We start from the raw sequence: 14555 nt of genomic DNA on the forward strand, positions 1-14555 counted from the left end.
GACCACAAAATTACATTATTCATGGTAATGTAATTTAAAATGTATGAAATGGTATACATTTCAGTCAGTCTATACAAAGACGCTTAACAAAATTTGTTTATGGGTAATACACAGAAATTCTTTTTGTACTTATTCAAACAGATGAGTGCATAGGTGGGAACTCAAGTGAATGTAAAAATAAGTTTTAGTTGCATTAAGTGCATTTTCTCCATTTGTTATATGCTTGCCTTGGAAACCCTTATCTTGTTGACCTATATCCTGCTTGGTTTAAATGTGTCCAGAATTATGAAAATAAAAGGAGAGTGTTTATATCCTATTGACATGCCTCATTCTGTGAACCTCTTCGTTCAATTTAGAATCTCATCAGCTCAAATAAATACAGTGATTACATCTGCTAAAAAAAATCAGTGAGTTGTAGAATAAAAAACATGAATGAACGACAGGCCACAGATTCAGATAACACAGATTAAGATGAAATGACAAGAATAAGAGAAAATAACAATTTCATTGCGTAATTAACATATTTATAATGGTAGATGCATTGCCATATCATATACAATGGAAATTATATGACTTGCCTCATTAAAAACCCCAAATTACATTTAGAACAGTGGTTCCCAAGCCTGGGGCCTCATTTATAGAATGGACTTATGATCAATTTTGATCTTAAGTATGACTTAAGCAGAAAACCACGCATAAGTAGTTATTTATAAAACCTTACTTTGACATGGAAATGATCTTATCTGTACGCAAAGTCTAGACTTGACGTAAGTGATTTTCCTGCTGGTTATGTAGGAGTATTGCAGTTTGGGACGCATATGCGTCCAAGCCTGTGGTGAACTTTACATTAGCTTTATGAACAATTTTATAGGAATTATCAATTAAAGGCGTGAGGAATTAATTGCCAGACGCAAGGTGTTTTGAATTAAAAATAGGATGCTATGTTCTATAAATAGTGTGTCAAATTATAAAAAAGTAACCATGGCTGTTCTTGCGTTATTGGAAGACATTGAAAACCGTGCTTTTAGAAGGGAGAGAGTTTTCAGAAACCGGAATGACTTTTTTTGGGCATGATGATCTTCCAGAAAGTTTGCTTTTCTCTTTTGGTCCGTGGTTATTCCTGACAAAACCCTCATTTGTGCTAGCAATATATAAGGGGAAATCACTGATTGTAAGGCACGTTCAGGTGCCGTCAATTTTAAGTTAATTTGAGATTTATAGATCACAGGTGCGTCAGTTACAAATGGGCTTCTTAGAACCTGCGTAAGCACAGTTTTTTATGCTCAGTATCTTTCATGAATCGAACGTAAGCACACCGTCAGAAATTATCTTAAGACTAAGTTCAAGTATAAATCTAACAACATTTTTATAAATGAGGCCCCTGGTCTGGGAGATCTACCATCCTGCAGGTTTTTCACTCCACCACAGCACACATAATTCAACAGCTATACAGATCTTATTGAGCTGCAAAGTAGTAGAATCAGTTGTTCCAGTAAAGTAGAGTAAATCTCCAGGAACAGGGTTGGGAACCCCTGAATCAGAGGTTTGTAGAGTGGATTGATATGATTTTTCAAGTGTTTAGGAAGAAACTGAGAAATTGCAGAGGTCATATGGTTCATGAGCTGTAATGGAGGGCGGGGTGGGGTTTGGTTGAGTGTGTTTACCAGTTGGCCTACTACATTGACCCAGTGTCCTGCGAACCAAACCTTTTGGGACTGTGAGGTGTTAGATGCTAATTATTGTGACCCTCAGCTCAAATCAATACAGTTCATCACCGTTCAACTGAAGCGGTTGCCACGGCAAAGAAGGCAGTGGCGAGAGGCGCTTCAAAAAGCCTACTTCTGTTTAAACGTCGTTAATGATTGCCCACTCTTCCGAGAATAACTAATATCGAGAGAGATAATCCACACTGCACTCCTGTATTGTCCTGTACACGTCAGTATCACTGCTACAGAATTTATCAAAATCGTTTCGGAGAACATATATGATTCACTCGTCGTAATTAGCTATTCTGGCGTATGTGAACAAGTTAAAATGTGTTGTAAATGGTTGCTGTAGGGTAAACCTTTACAAAGACATTCAATCGCTATTTTCTTTCACCAGGATCTATAGACAGTCGGCCCTATTCTTTCACTGGGTACAGTGCCTATGCGAATTATTCAGGGTACAAAACAGACCACAGTCACACAATCTGTTCCTCCTACTTTCTTTTAGCGACCGTTTTGTGAGTGCTCAAATAAAAATAAAAAGTATGGGCAATTGAAATTGAATAATAATATCCAGTTTAGTTAAATGAAAATAGCCTACATGGGGTCCTGCGTTCATACATCCATCCCCAAGCGCTGGAAGGGTTTTTCAATGGGCTCCGCACCCCTCCCTGCCTCTGAACGCGTGGATGTGATGCTATTACATCAATGGACAGCAGCGCTCCTCGCTTCCATAGCTCGGAGGAAGAGGTTCTATGCAGCAGCTATACCGTTAGCCACATATCTACCGTGCAAATCAGCTGCGTCATACCTGCACACGGTGGCACAGAATTAAGCCATTAAAGCTGTTATTTTAACTGTGCCTCTTCTTTAAGCGGGTGCCGGGATTTTCACTGTGTCCCCCTTCGGTTCGCCTAGATCACAAAGGTAAGTGTTTTAGAAGATGCACGTATTGTACTCCACAGTACTGATAATGGGCTGAAGGCTATATGTGCGCATTTACGAATCTCTGCAGTAAGGTAGATACCTCAATGAAAATAATGAATGAATGAATCGCTCGACCATATGAATTGGAGGAACAGTTATCATTGTTAAGAAATGCGTTATATTGGACATAGCCAATTCAATAATTGGCATGGTGATAGATTTAAAACAGACATTTTACATTAATGTGACATAGCTGGAAATTAGGCTGCTTGTGAATTCATCCCAGGCCATAAGATAAAATAGCTACTGTTAGTTAGGCTATATGTATTCTTATCAAAGTGCAATATGCAGGTGCTCGTCACAAGATTTTCTTTGATGAAACTGTAAAATGTGTTATTCACGACTGAAAAACGCAATCCGACTCAGGACATCGAACAAGCCATGTTTGTGTTTTCTTTTTCTTTTTTCTTCTTATGTCAATACCAGCTTTCAGATCGCAAAGGTTCCGCTAACCTGTGAAAATGGTGAAATTGGGGAACAATTTTTGTGAAAAGAATAACGCAAAGCCCGTCTCCGAAGATGGATTTGACACAATTCCCCTTATAACACCTCTAGATGTCAATCAACTGCAGTTTCCTCCTCCCGACAAGGTGAGATTTTGCTATTTAATTTTAATATTAAGATAATCAGCATTTCTAGTTAGACAATGATACAAAGATAATACGAAGAAGTATATAATCTTATCAAAGATAATACATAGAAAAGTTGTTGCTAGATTCACGTGAAAAATATGGGTCTGCTGAGCCTACCAGATTATCTTCTTCCCCAATAAACGATGTCCGTCGGATTATTTGAAAACGTGCTTCTTCTGTATTCTGTGTGCTTAGTGTTTAAATTAGATATTTGTGTTAGATATTGTTTGTATGATAACTTCAGGGGTTTGTCTTCCGAGCAGCTGGTAAAGATACAGTAGGCTATGTTGCTTAATTAGGCTAATTAATTGGATCATATTCAAATCAATTAAATATGGCCTATTCTCCTCAGCCAATCTTAAAAAGAATTGAATATCATTTAAACTGGATAGATAGTATCTTAATCTAGAATGCAGTTTTAGTTGTGTTTATAATTGTTTGCACTCCACTTACAATGCACAATTGAACAGATTGACTCTCCTTATACATACAGGGGGGAAACCTGTAGTGAACGGACACAGCAGAAGTAATCATCGGTTTTGTACTGCAGTGATCTGTCCATCTCTGGGTGTTTGTAAGGAACACACGAAGTCAAGCAGATTGAAATAAATCAGTTAGCTATTCGTCACGATTTAGGCCTTCACAAAGATGACCCTCTATTCTGAAGGGATTTGCAGGCGACAATGCTGATGATAATTAGCTCAAGCTCAAATAATTATACCAGTGTGTGCTTTTTGTCCGTTCTAGGTGGTGGTGAAGACCAAAACCGACTACAACGGTGATCATAAGAAGGGAGCCTTCCGTTCCCCTAAAATAGCCGAATTTACAATAAGCGTCATCGAAGGCGTTTCTGAACGACTCAAAGTAAGATATCGTTTCAATATTTTAATGTTAATTGGCCATTTTCATTTATGCATCCACATTTCTGCCTTTAAAGGAGCAGAAATTTGAAGAGCATACGTTTACCTCATAAGCATTCGACATTCACCTTTCGAGAAATAACATTACATTTTCTATAGCCTACTCACTGAATAAGCACTGGTGCCCTTGTTTACGCGGTAGTATCCAATGATTCCACTATGTTGCGCTGAACATTTGAACCCATGCTGTTAGGTTGCTAAGTTACGTTGCCAGGTAACGAGATGAGTGGAAGCTTGTGGGGGAGAGTGGTCCCGGGGGATGGAGATGCTGGGAGGGGAACAGGAGTACGGGGCTCATGCGCAGTGCTGGTGTATATCCGTCTCAAGGTCTCTGCCCACACCATGCAGTTGAGCTTATAGTGTGGCCTCCATGCTTTCAGGTGCCCAAAACTAGAGGGAAAGTGTGTTCGTGTGTGTGAGCATGCATATGTGTGTGTACGCGTGTGTGTGTGTGTGTGTGTGTGCAATGTACACACTCTGCTGGCAGCTGCCTCATTCAAAAGAACTCTTTTTTATTGTTTCATGCTGGACACTGATGTATGGTAATTGAAAGTACCCCTCAAGCAATTCACATATAAAGCTTATAGCATATTGGAAACTTGGTGGAACATTTAATCAGTTCCCCTTGAAACATAGAGGGAGTCAGATTGCCAGCTAAGGTTAGTATGTCTTTGTTAGTATTCTTGTTTTTCTCATAAAATTATATGGTGAATAGTACATTGCATTGTTTTATGGTGTGACACTGTTTTATGTTTAAAATAACCTATTTTTTCAGTTACATGAAAATAAATTTGTTTTTACTTTAAGAATATGAGCGTAAAATGTGTCATTACTAATTTAACTGATCTTGATTTGAGGATTACCAGTCTAGAATGTTTATTTGATATTTAGACTCCACGTTTTTATAGATATACACAAAACAGATGAAATTACTTGTGTGCAAACTGTAATTTAATCATTTCTTGCAAATATTGGTGAATACTTATTTAAATTCTAGTTTGTATTGCCATGGTAAGAGGGGGATTTTTATTGGTAACTCAACATTTGGAAGACAAGAAAATGTTTTCAGAGATTATTGCATTACTATTAGCTAAAACTGAGTTACCCACAAAGCAGTGGGATTTTGGGCTTTAGCCCAATCGCAGCCACTGTGAGCATTCCACTGCATGTTTTACTCCCTCGTGTCGAGATCATTAATTATTCAGTGACTCGACCGCGGTTGAAATGGTTTTCTTGTATTTTGTAATGCCGCGGCTCCCATGTGTGAAAGGGGTCCCAGTGGCTGCGCGAGTTAACATCACTCTGCCATTTCATGGCTGCCAGCGCACACTCGCGCAGGAAGTGCTGCATATTTCATTGTCGCGGGGCTCGATTCCAAACGCCGTTCCACTCTGCCGCTGCTCTTGGCAGCACTGGACTCCGATGTGGGGCAAACAGAGTGTCCTGGAACAGCCACTGGTCTACTGAGCACTGATCAGAGATCGGTATTGGATTGGGTAGAGAGAGAGCAGTGAAGGGGGGGGGGGTTTGAATACCTTCCAGATCCAGTCCTCCCTGTCAGAGCTGTCCCGCTGATATTTTTCCCCCCACCGTGCCCTGGCCCGAGGTGTAGACCACTCAGAAGGTAAATGCCAACGTTTAGCACTTCAGACTCGTTTGTCCTTTTAACTTCTGATGTCAGCCATCGTGTACCGCCAGGGGCCAAATGATCTCAGACCATATGGCGCTGTTTATTCCAAACAGATGCTGCAATCAGCTCTGAAGGAAGAAGTGATTCTGTGTAAATGCTGTTGGATGGTGTTCAGTTGCTCTCATTGTCTTCAGCATCTTGTTGCAAACTGAAGGAAGTATCAGGCCCCACTCACAAAACTCGGATTTTCCCACTCTGCAAGATGTGAGGGAACATGGTGATAATTACCAAAAGGATTATGCCTTAAAACACCTGAAACCCCTTAGTAAACCCCTATCTTCAGACATCACTACATTTCTTTGGTGCTAAATTTACATTTGGGCTGTGATGTTTCAGCGTGCACATTTGACACTAACTCATGAGATTCCTTGAAGTACTGACAAAAACAATATTAACATCAGTTAGAAGGTAAACAAAGAAATAATTTACTTCAACAGAAAGACTCACACCCACCTGCTGTGTGACAGAATAACTTTTCACTATGCCTCAGTTTTCATGAAAGCAAAGATTCTAAAGGAAAAGATCTGTGCTTGTCAAGTCATATGGAGACCTTTTTCTCAATTTCGTTCTGTTAATATCAACAATGAAATGAAAATAAAAGCACAATTTTGTGCTGTTTATTCAAGTAACACCCATACAATGGCCTTGAGAAAATGAAATTGCGGGGGGGGGGGGGGGAGTAGGTGCTTTGGCCACAGAGCTACAGCTGAACACTGCATTACTGGCTTGAAATTGTTCTGATTAATGCTTATGTATGGAGCTTTACAGTATGCTGAGGACAAATGCAGTCTTCTCAATCCACTGTTAATGAACTGGCTCTGTGGCCTTGTGGGTGACATGTCCACACTTAACAGGAACATTGCAAGCTCCTGTTCACGGGTGTGTTGGGCTTACTGTTTTATCCTCACCTTCTGAGGTTGACAGACAAGTTGACTGGGTCTTCACCTAATGGTATGTTAATAGTATATAACTTGTCTTTTCAGTAAAGGGTGAAGATACAATTGGAGCTTGAGTTATCATATCAAATATTCAACGTTCTTAAACTGTTGAGTTCCCACATGTATACATTAGCCTATATGTTTGCTGTTGGATTGCAATGCTGGCAAAATGTATAGAAAACAACTTGGGTTGGGTGAGATTTACAAGTAGCATTATTACATATTGATGTAATACCTGGATACCCATCTGGCTAAGAATAATAAAAAACTGAAAAGTGCCTTTTAAGCAGAAGAAATACGGTCTCTCCTTGCTGTCTTTAATTTCTATTCTTTAAGCTGTCACCATGTAACAAACGCAGTTCCCATATTATTGCGCTTTTGCTTATCCAGAAACATTCACTACTCAATAACTGTCAGGTTTTCTTTTCTTTAGGGCTGACATTCACCTGCCTACCCATGTTTAGCTATTTGAAGGGCGCAGACATTCGGAGGGGAGGGAAGATTGTCGGATTCGATGTCTGATGAGATCCCTGTATGCTGGACCAGACAGCATATTTACAGCCAGATTTCATATTTTTTGAAGCCCAGTGTTGATGTCTGAAGTTACACACGCTCACTTTATCTAAGAAAATGCAGGAAATGTCACTGCTCACAGCTTTCAGTAAATAATAGCATCTGTACTGAATTGCCTCCCTGATAAGCGCATGAATGCATGGCGTTCTCATATTTCTCATATAATTCAAAATATCAGAGCGTCGCTAGTTTGCCTGTTACACCACTTGGTGTTGAGCTGGAGAGCAAAGCCTGTATATATTGTTATGGAATAAATTATCTGGTTTAACCTTTTGCAAAAAATAAGTTATTCATTGGGTTTTGTAAAAAAAAGAAAGAAAAACTTTATGTCAGTAGGTGACTGATAGGAGACTACTTGAAGATAAGAACAGGTTGTGTGGGATTTGGTTTAGTTTGATTTGTTGAAAGTCGTGTGTCATTTTGAATATTTCATAAATGTTACAAAACCTCAGAGCACACAGAGCAACCTTTCTTTCCATAATGTATTTTCATTCATTACCATTCCAACCGAACCGAAGGTCTTGAGTTATATAACACACTTTTCATCAGCATTATCCCATTTCCTCCCTGCCTGCATTCAGTCACCTTGGATTCAGTATTTTCAGAAGAAATTACCAGGCCTAGTGAATGTACATATTTTTCTCTTGTGCTACGAGAATGTTACTTCTTGCTCTTCTCGAGCTTCAGAAAAATGTCTGAGACTGCTAGAGAGTTGCTTGGGGTGTTATAGAGCATGTTATTCAGTTATGAATGCATTTTTGGGGGATTATGATTAGGTATACGGTAAAGTAGCCAAACATGTTTTCATGAAGGAGAAATATGTTTATTTTACTGACTGATTTACAGGAGAACATTTCTGTTATGGAAAGCAGCATAACCATTAGCCAGCTCTCCTTTATAATATTCTTTATAGTGTTCTTAGCAGCCTTGTATTTTTGAAAATACATAGTAAATAATTTATATATTTTATATATCATTCTGATGGAAAAAAAAATCAATTTGCAGTGATGCCTGATAATTTCCATCCTACCTTGCATACATTAAACATTTTTTAAATGTAACATCTGGCTCATTCAGGAAAACTGAAACTCCCCATCATTTGTGTTTGAATTATTAAAAATGATATTCTTTCTGAGTCAAATGAATATTTGTGGTTATCTTTCTCCCCAGGTGACCCTTCTGGTGATTTGTGCGCTGGCGTTTCTGGTGTGTGTGGTGTTCCTGGTCGTCTACAAAGTGTACCAGTATGAGCAGCCCTGCCCAGAGGGATTCGTGTACACGGTATTTCTCAGAAACCTGATTATCATTTATTTTAACTAATATAATTTGATGCTGTCTGGTCAGAAGTACGGAGAAATACACTGTAAATGAACAGAATAGAAACTGAAATCCGACATTCAGAATAATCTAGTTTATTTACACAATTTAAAGAGGTTCGGGTTAGTTGATAGAGTACAAGTAAATATAGACTCTTTGAATTTAGAGGGAGATGGGTGCTGTATTCTGACACTTTAATTTCAGTCGGCTCTGAAAGACAAAATGGCATTTCACTTTTTACAATTGAATTTGTATGGGAGCAGCTGTTCTTGTTCCTGTAAATATGTCAATAATATCTATATATCATATCAATAGTAATATCCATAATGCCATGCAGAGCAGCTGTGCGGCATTGTGCTTAGGGAACAGGGCTGGGAACCAGAGGCTGCGCGAGTATTGTAGCCTGGAGTAAAGTGCTCTTGCAGAATTACTGTAGTGAATATCCCACTGCATAGGTGAATATAATGTGCAAAAATTGAGAATTTGCAAGACACCCAAGATAAGAACATCTGCCAAGGAAATGAATAAGTGATAATGAGGTGTGGACTGAACACGGGTCTGTACTGAGCACCACTGTTGGGTGTGAAGTGGTCTGGGTTCTTCTGCTACACGGGTACCTAAAGGAGCAGCACGGTGGGTAATGTTGGTGGTCACACTGATCGCACCATGATCCCCTGATGCCTAGCAACGGGGTGGGGGGGTTTGACAGTGGGAAGAGAGAAGGAGGAGGGAGGGCAGTGAAACAGGGAAGGAAGGAGGCAGGGACAGTCCATTAGAGAGATGGAAAGGGCCAGAGGAAAAGAGAGAGTATGCAAGCTGACGTTGTTGATAGCTGATCTGGACTGAAGCTCCACTGCAGCTCTGTGCTTCAGTGCAGCAGATGGAGCCTCACAGAGAGAGATACTGAAGGACAGCTTCAGTAGGAAATACTGCAGCTAAAAGATTTATCACACTTTACACTGCTATCTCTCTATAACCAGAGTGTGACATCATAAACATTGATCTTTCCATGCCCAGGGTATGTGACGTCATAACCTGCAGTCTCTCATCAACCAGAAGATTGTGACCAACTAAACCAGTCATTTCCATCAGAGCAGTGCTCAAGTGTCCTGTATTCCAACAGTGTATAGTTTGAATCTGATGTATGATCAGTCTAAGTGTAATGAAAATTAATTTCAGAAATTTCTTGTACACTGCACTGCCAAAAAAAATATATTTCTGTAAACCCCCCAACATTTTTAGTTAGGAACACTGTGGCCTGAATGTGAGCGAGATTTTGACATGAGGGAAGGCAAAATCCTTGCACTCCAAATGTCCTCTTCTACATTGTTATATAACAGACAGTTCAACAGGAGGAAGAGGAATAATTGCTCTACTTGTACCCAGAGGCGAGGTGAATAGAGTCAGTAGAGGCAATCTTTTCATCACTCGTGAAAAGAATATTTCCAATGAAATTAGTGTTAAAAAACAGCATTTTATATTTTCACTTCTCAAACTTATCCATGTTTTGTGTACTTGGTGTCTTGTAGAGCTTACAGTATTAAATCCTATAAATGTACTCTATACTACTTAACCTTTCTACAGGATGTTATAAAGTACTGTCCCAGGGTGTAATGATTTTGCACTTCCTAAGGCTCAGTCCTCTAATATTCTGGTTACAACCTGATTTCCCGAACCTCTGAAGAACTGGGGTCAATATTCACTTAGAACTGCCTGTTCTAAGAAGGATTTTTCTTCAGATTGAGGTGCTTCTACAGAAGCACTCTACGATCTGATAGACATCAAGTAATAAAATCAGCGAGGCTCAATCTGCTGGCAAATGCAGGTATGGGAGTTTTTACTGTTTCCCCCCCACTGCCCTTTCATTTTTGGCAAGCTCTCGGCACACCCGTTTAAACCTGGATCCCACCGAGGCCTTCTCGCTCAAAATGGGAGGGGAGGGAGATGCAGTTTGAAGAGTGGCTGTCGGGGTAATTCTGCATCAGAGACCAGAGGGGCCTTCACAGCACTGGGTCCTCACAGCTCATTACTCTTAACCGTTATGGAGCTGAGGCTCTGGTCTGAGGTCTGTCAGAGCTGATGAATTACCTGCAGTGGAGGCACATCACACAGCATCACACTGGCTTCCCCAGTCAACAAAACCACAAGATGGTTCCAGGATTTGTTCACTCGTAGTCTTCACTTGGGACTGTGGTGCCGACACCTCTGCCAGCTTCTCCTCTATCAGTTTTGGTGCACTGTAAGGATAGTCAATCACTGCTTTCCTGCCTTAAAAGTAATATTTGACATTTTGACCCAAGTAAGAAATTTTGTAAAGTGTTGCTGTATTCATTGAGAAAAAATACAGTAATCATTATGTTTATAACTGTCTCCTGTTTTTGGGGTGTTGGGGGATTATGATCATTTTTCTTGAGAGAATATGACCCCCATGGCAGAGAGCAACTAAATATGTAATATTAAAGGTATGCAATTTAGATTTAGTTTACTAGCAGGCACTTGTACATATGCTTACATTTCATGCTATTAGCAGTGTAGTCTTTATCTTTGCCAAGGAGGTCATGTAATGATGTCCATCCACCCGTTTTTCTGTTCTCCTGCTTGTCCATCTGACTGTGACAGACATATCTGGGAAAGCAATGACCAGATTGCAATTTGCTGTTCACATTCATTTTCTCAAGAGGAAGAAATCTATTGATTTTGGTGACCCCTTGACCTTTCCTTTAGCACCACCATCAGGCAAATTTTTTAATTTGTGATTGACACATCTCAAAAAGTAATGGCCGGATTGCCATGAAATGTGCTGTGCACATTCATATTCCCAAGAGGAAGAAACTTATCGATTTTGGTGATCCCATGACCTTTCCTCTAGCATCACCATCAGGCCATATTGGTACATTTACAGTGCAAAAAAATAAAATAAATGCAAGGTAGAGGAAATGGTTGCGGCCAATTGCTAAGATGTGCCTCCATTTCAGATGTGATGTTGGGTGTGTGAAGACCTGTCATGCATAAAAGGAGTGTAAATAATTTATCAGTCACAATGGGTGGCAGTGCAGATTTGGGTCAAGTCTAAAAGATACCACTTGTGCATTGTCTCCCTTCAGAAACCATGTGAGCAGTTTTATAAACAGTTGTACAAAGAGCCTCCCTGCTCTGTGGGACTATTGAGTAGCTCATGTCCCACCCCATTCAGGAACACTTCTCATGGTTTCCTGCTTGTGAGGTTTCATTTTTCTCCTTGTGACTCAGCTGAACCTCTGACACTCCCTCTGCCTCTCCCTCCGCAGCAGAACCGCTGCATGCCAGCTGGAGTGTACAACTACTACCCCCCTCAGGGCCCTGGGGGGCGCGGCAGACTCTTCACCATCATCAACCACTACAACCTGGCCAAGCAGACCATCACCCGGTCTGTGTCCCCCTGGATGACCATCATGGCCGAAGAGAAGGTCTCGCAGCAAGAGACTGAGACCTCACAGAAGCTGGCCTAGAGGGGGAGCCACAAACACACGCACGCGCACACACACACACAGGGATGCAGACCATTTTATATGATCAGACAAATGTATTCACCAACACGCTTGCACTCTTACGCGTGTGCACACAGACACACATATGCAAAAACACACACACGGACAGACAGATATACACACACACACACAAACACTCTTACATAGGAATTTACACCTGCACTATTACACACCCACACATACATCCTCATATCACATACACCAGTATGCACACTACAATGCAGAGATTTATACAGCTTCATGCACACCTACATACGCCAGTACACACACGCGTGTGCTTAGACACACAGGGATGTGGGAATGTGTAGCAACGGCTACACGCACAGTCAAATTTCAACACCATACTGATAAGAGGGTGTGCATTACAGTAGCTCCCAATCTCAAATGTTACCGTGGCTGTCCATGGAGAGATTGAACCATTTCATTACTATATATGTATCATAATTGCAGAAAAAGTTTCTACTGAAGCAGTTCCCTCTTCCTATTTACATGTTACCCATCATTCAATTTGAAATTAAACCCAGTAGGAGAGTTCACTGCACACTGCTGCCTGCTTGATATGTCAAGGAAGAACAGCTCTGGGGCCCTCAGACTCAAAAAACCTGTTGGTCCAGTCAGGAGGAAGGGGAGGGTGAGCACTGCAACTGCAGCCACAACTGGATGCACAGAGCATATCAACCCCCTGAGCTGTATTAGTAGTGCAGCCTGGGCTAAAGTGTGGCAGTGTTAATCTGATCTCTCTTGTATTTATTACTCCGTTTAGGGCCGCCTGCATCTTTTATTTTCCCCTCATCTCCACCTGCTGCTTTACACTGCACTGCTGAGCCATGCAGGTGGGCCCATTAGCTGTGATGTTTACTGCTGCCATGGCTCCATGTCAGTCTCAGTCATATCATGGACTTCATTGGCTATATGAACAGGAGGCCCACCAACTTCATCAATACGTGTTGTTTTGTTCAAAAGGACGCAAGGAACTGTCGTCTCCGCTTGAATAAAAAATAGCTTAATATGCTCACATTACCATGAGACTAAATGTATTTGGGGGAATGAGAAAATAATTTCTTTTGAAATCAAATTTGAACTTGAGACTAATAAAAGCCTAGTAAAATTAATACTAGAAAACAATATTTAGTGGTACTTTTGTTGCTGAAGAATGTGAGCATTATGTTTGTCATGTTATATACTCAAACCATACAAGTATGTTTAAAGATATATAAACTGAGTTTTATGCTGAGAAAAGCTATTTATTACACAGTCAATGTGTAAAGTGAAGTACAATTAAACCCAATGGAACCTTAGTTTGATTAGTGTTTGGAGGACAACACATTTCTTTGCTGTTAATCCTCGGTCCGATGTCAAATGGGTTAATTTAAATGAAGAGTTCTGTTGGCCTAACGTTGAAGCCTTGGATCCTAATGGGCAATGAAGACTGCTGTCTGTGCATTAACATCCTGCTGTAATTTGGTTATTCAATAATAAAAGTCTGCAGTCTGCTAGGAACAATATACTTTATGGCATTTAATGCACTGGCTGGAAATGAACACACTTGGGGCCTGGTTCATCTTCTTCCTGTCTTCTGATGAGGACTATATCTGTCACTGTACAGCTGTACATAGTCAAGCAACATTACTCTTCTAGAAAGGTTTTTCAACACAAGCTGAAGAACAAAATGTGCTCATTTTCTTATTTTATTAGGTTCCCATTCTTTGTATTATTGAAAGTGCAAGTGTTGAAAGTGAAACATTGGCTTCATATGCAGATTATGTAAGCACCCATCATAAAATGTAGAACCAGGGCAATGAGTACCAGGTTTTTAATCAGTGATGAGTTTGGCTGTTCCTTGGGGAATGTTCTTTTTGTCCTGGTAGCCTCATGAGTGCATGTTTCTCTGCCCTACCAGGAGATCAGGCCAGAGGTCAAACTCATTTTTAGAATCATTTCTCAACCTTTATTTGTCAGAAGTGTTAGATCTGACAGTGAGTGAGGAGTTATAATTGGGGGCATAGTTCTTGTACATACAGTAGATGAGGGACTACCATTGGAGAGCTGACGAATGGAATCTGTACAGATTCTGCTCCGATTCAAAAGGAATCGGGGGGGTGGTCCTCACATCTACTAAAAAGGAAATTATTCCTTCTTAGTAGATGTGAGGACCACCCCCCCAATTCCTTTTGTCTTTCAGTTAGCATGGTGACGTGAGTACCTGAGGACCACTGTGCCAAGCCCCTGTGAAGCAGAACCACTTGTAAAGGAACAAATCAATGT

At 40.5% G+C, this 14555-nt stretch overlaps 1 protein-coding gene across 2 annotated transcripts; it reads left to right on the top strand.

Annotated features, from left to right (window-relative positions):
* The first annotated feature begins 2410 nt into the window (after nucleotides 1–2410).
* On the top strand, nucleotides 2411–12914 carry LOC135259319 (neuronal vesicle trafficking-associated protein 1-like). 2 transcript variants are annotated; one of them, XM_064343554.1, is made up of 5 exons: nucleotides 2411–2633; nucleotides 3120–3283; nucleotides 4073–4189; nucleotides 8617–8727; nucleotides 12054–12914. In XM_064343554.1, exons 2-5 carry the CDS (start codon nucleotides 3155–3157, stop codon nucleotides 12249–12251), a joined length of 555 nt encoding a protein of 184 aa, XP_064199624.1. In that variant the 5' UTR covers nucleotides 2411–2633; nucleotides 3120–3154; the 3' UTR covers nucleotides 12252–12914. The 2 variants fall into 2 exon arrangements, with proteins under 2 accessions (XP_064199624.1, XP_064199623.1); XM_064343553.1 differs by having other exon boundaries at nucleotides 2416–2633; nucleotides 12051–12914.
* Nucleotides 12915–14555: the final 1641 nt, after the last annotated feature.

Source organism: Anguilla rostrata, chromosome 7 (assembly GCF_018555375.3).
Source record: "Anguilla rostrata isolate EN2019 chromosome 7, ASM1855537v3, whole genome shotgun sequence".
Lineage (NCBI taxonomy): Eukaryota > Metazoa > Chordata > Actinopteri > Anguilliformes > Anguillidae > Anguilla > Anguilla rostrata.

Coding starts and splice junctions, on each gene's coding strand:
- LOC135259319 (XM_064343553.1), top strand. CDS start 3,155: ATGGTGAAATTGGGGAACAATTTTTGTGAAAAGAATAACGCAAAGCCC. Junction 3,284..4,072: donor AGTTTCCTCCTCCCGACAAG/GTGAGATTTTGC, acceptor TGTCCGTTCTAG/GTGGTGGTGAAGACCAAAAC. Junction 8,728..12,050: donor CAGAGGGATTCGTGTACACG/GTATTTCTCAGA, acceptor CTCCCTCCGCAG/CAGAACCGCTGCATGCCAGC.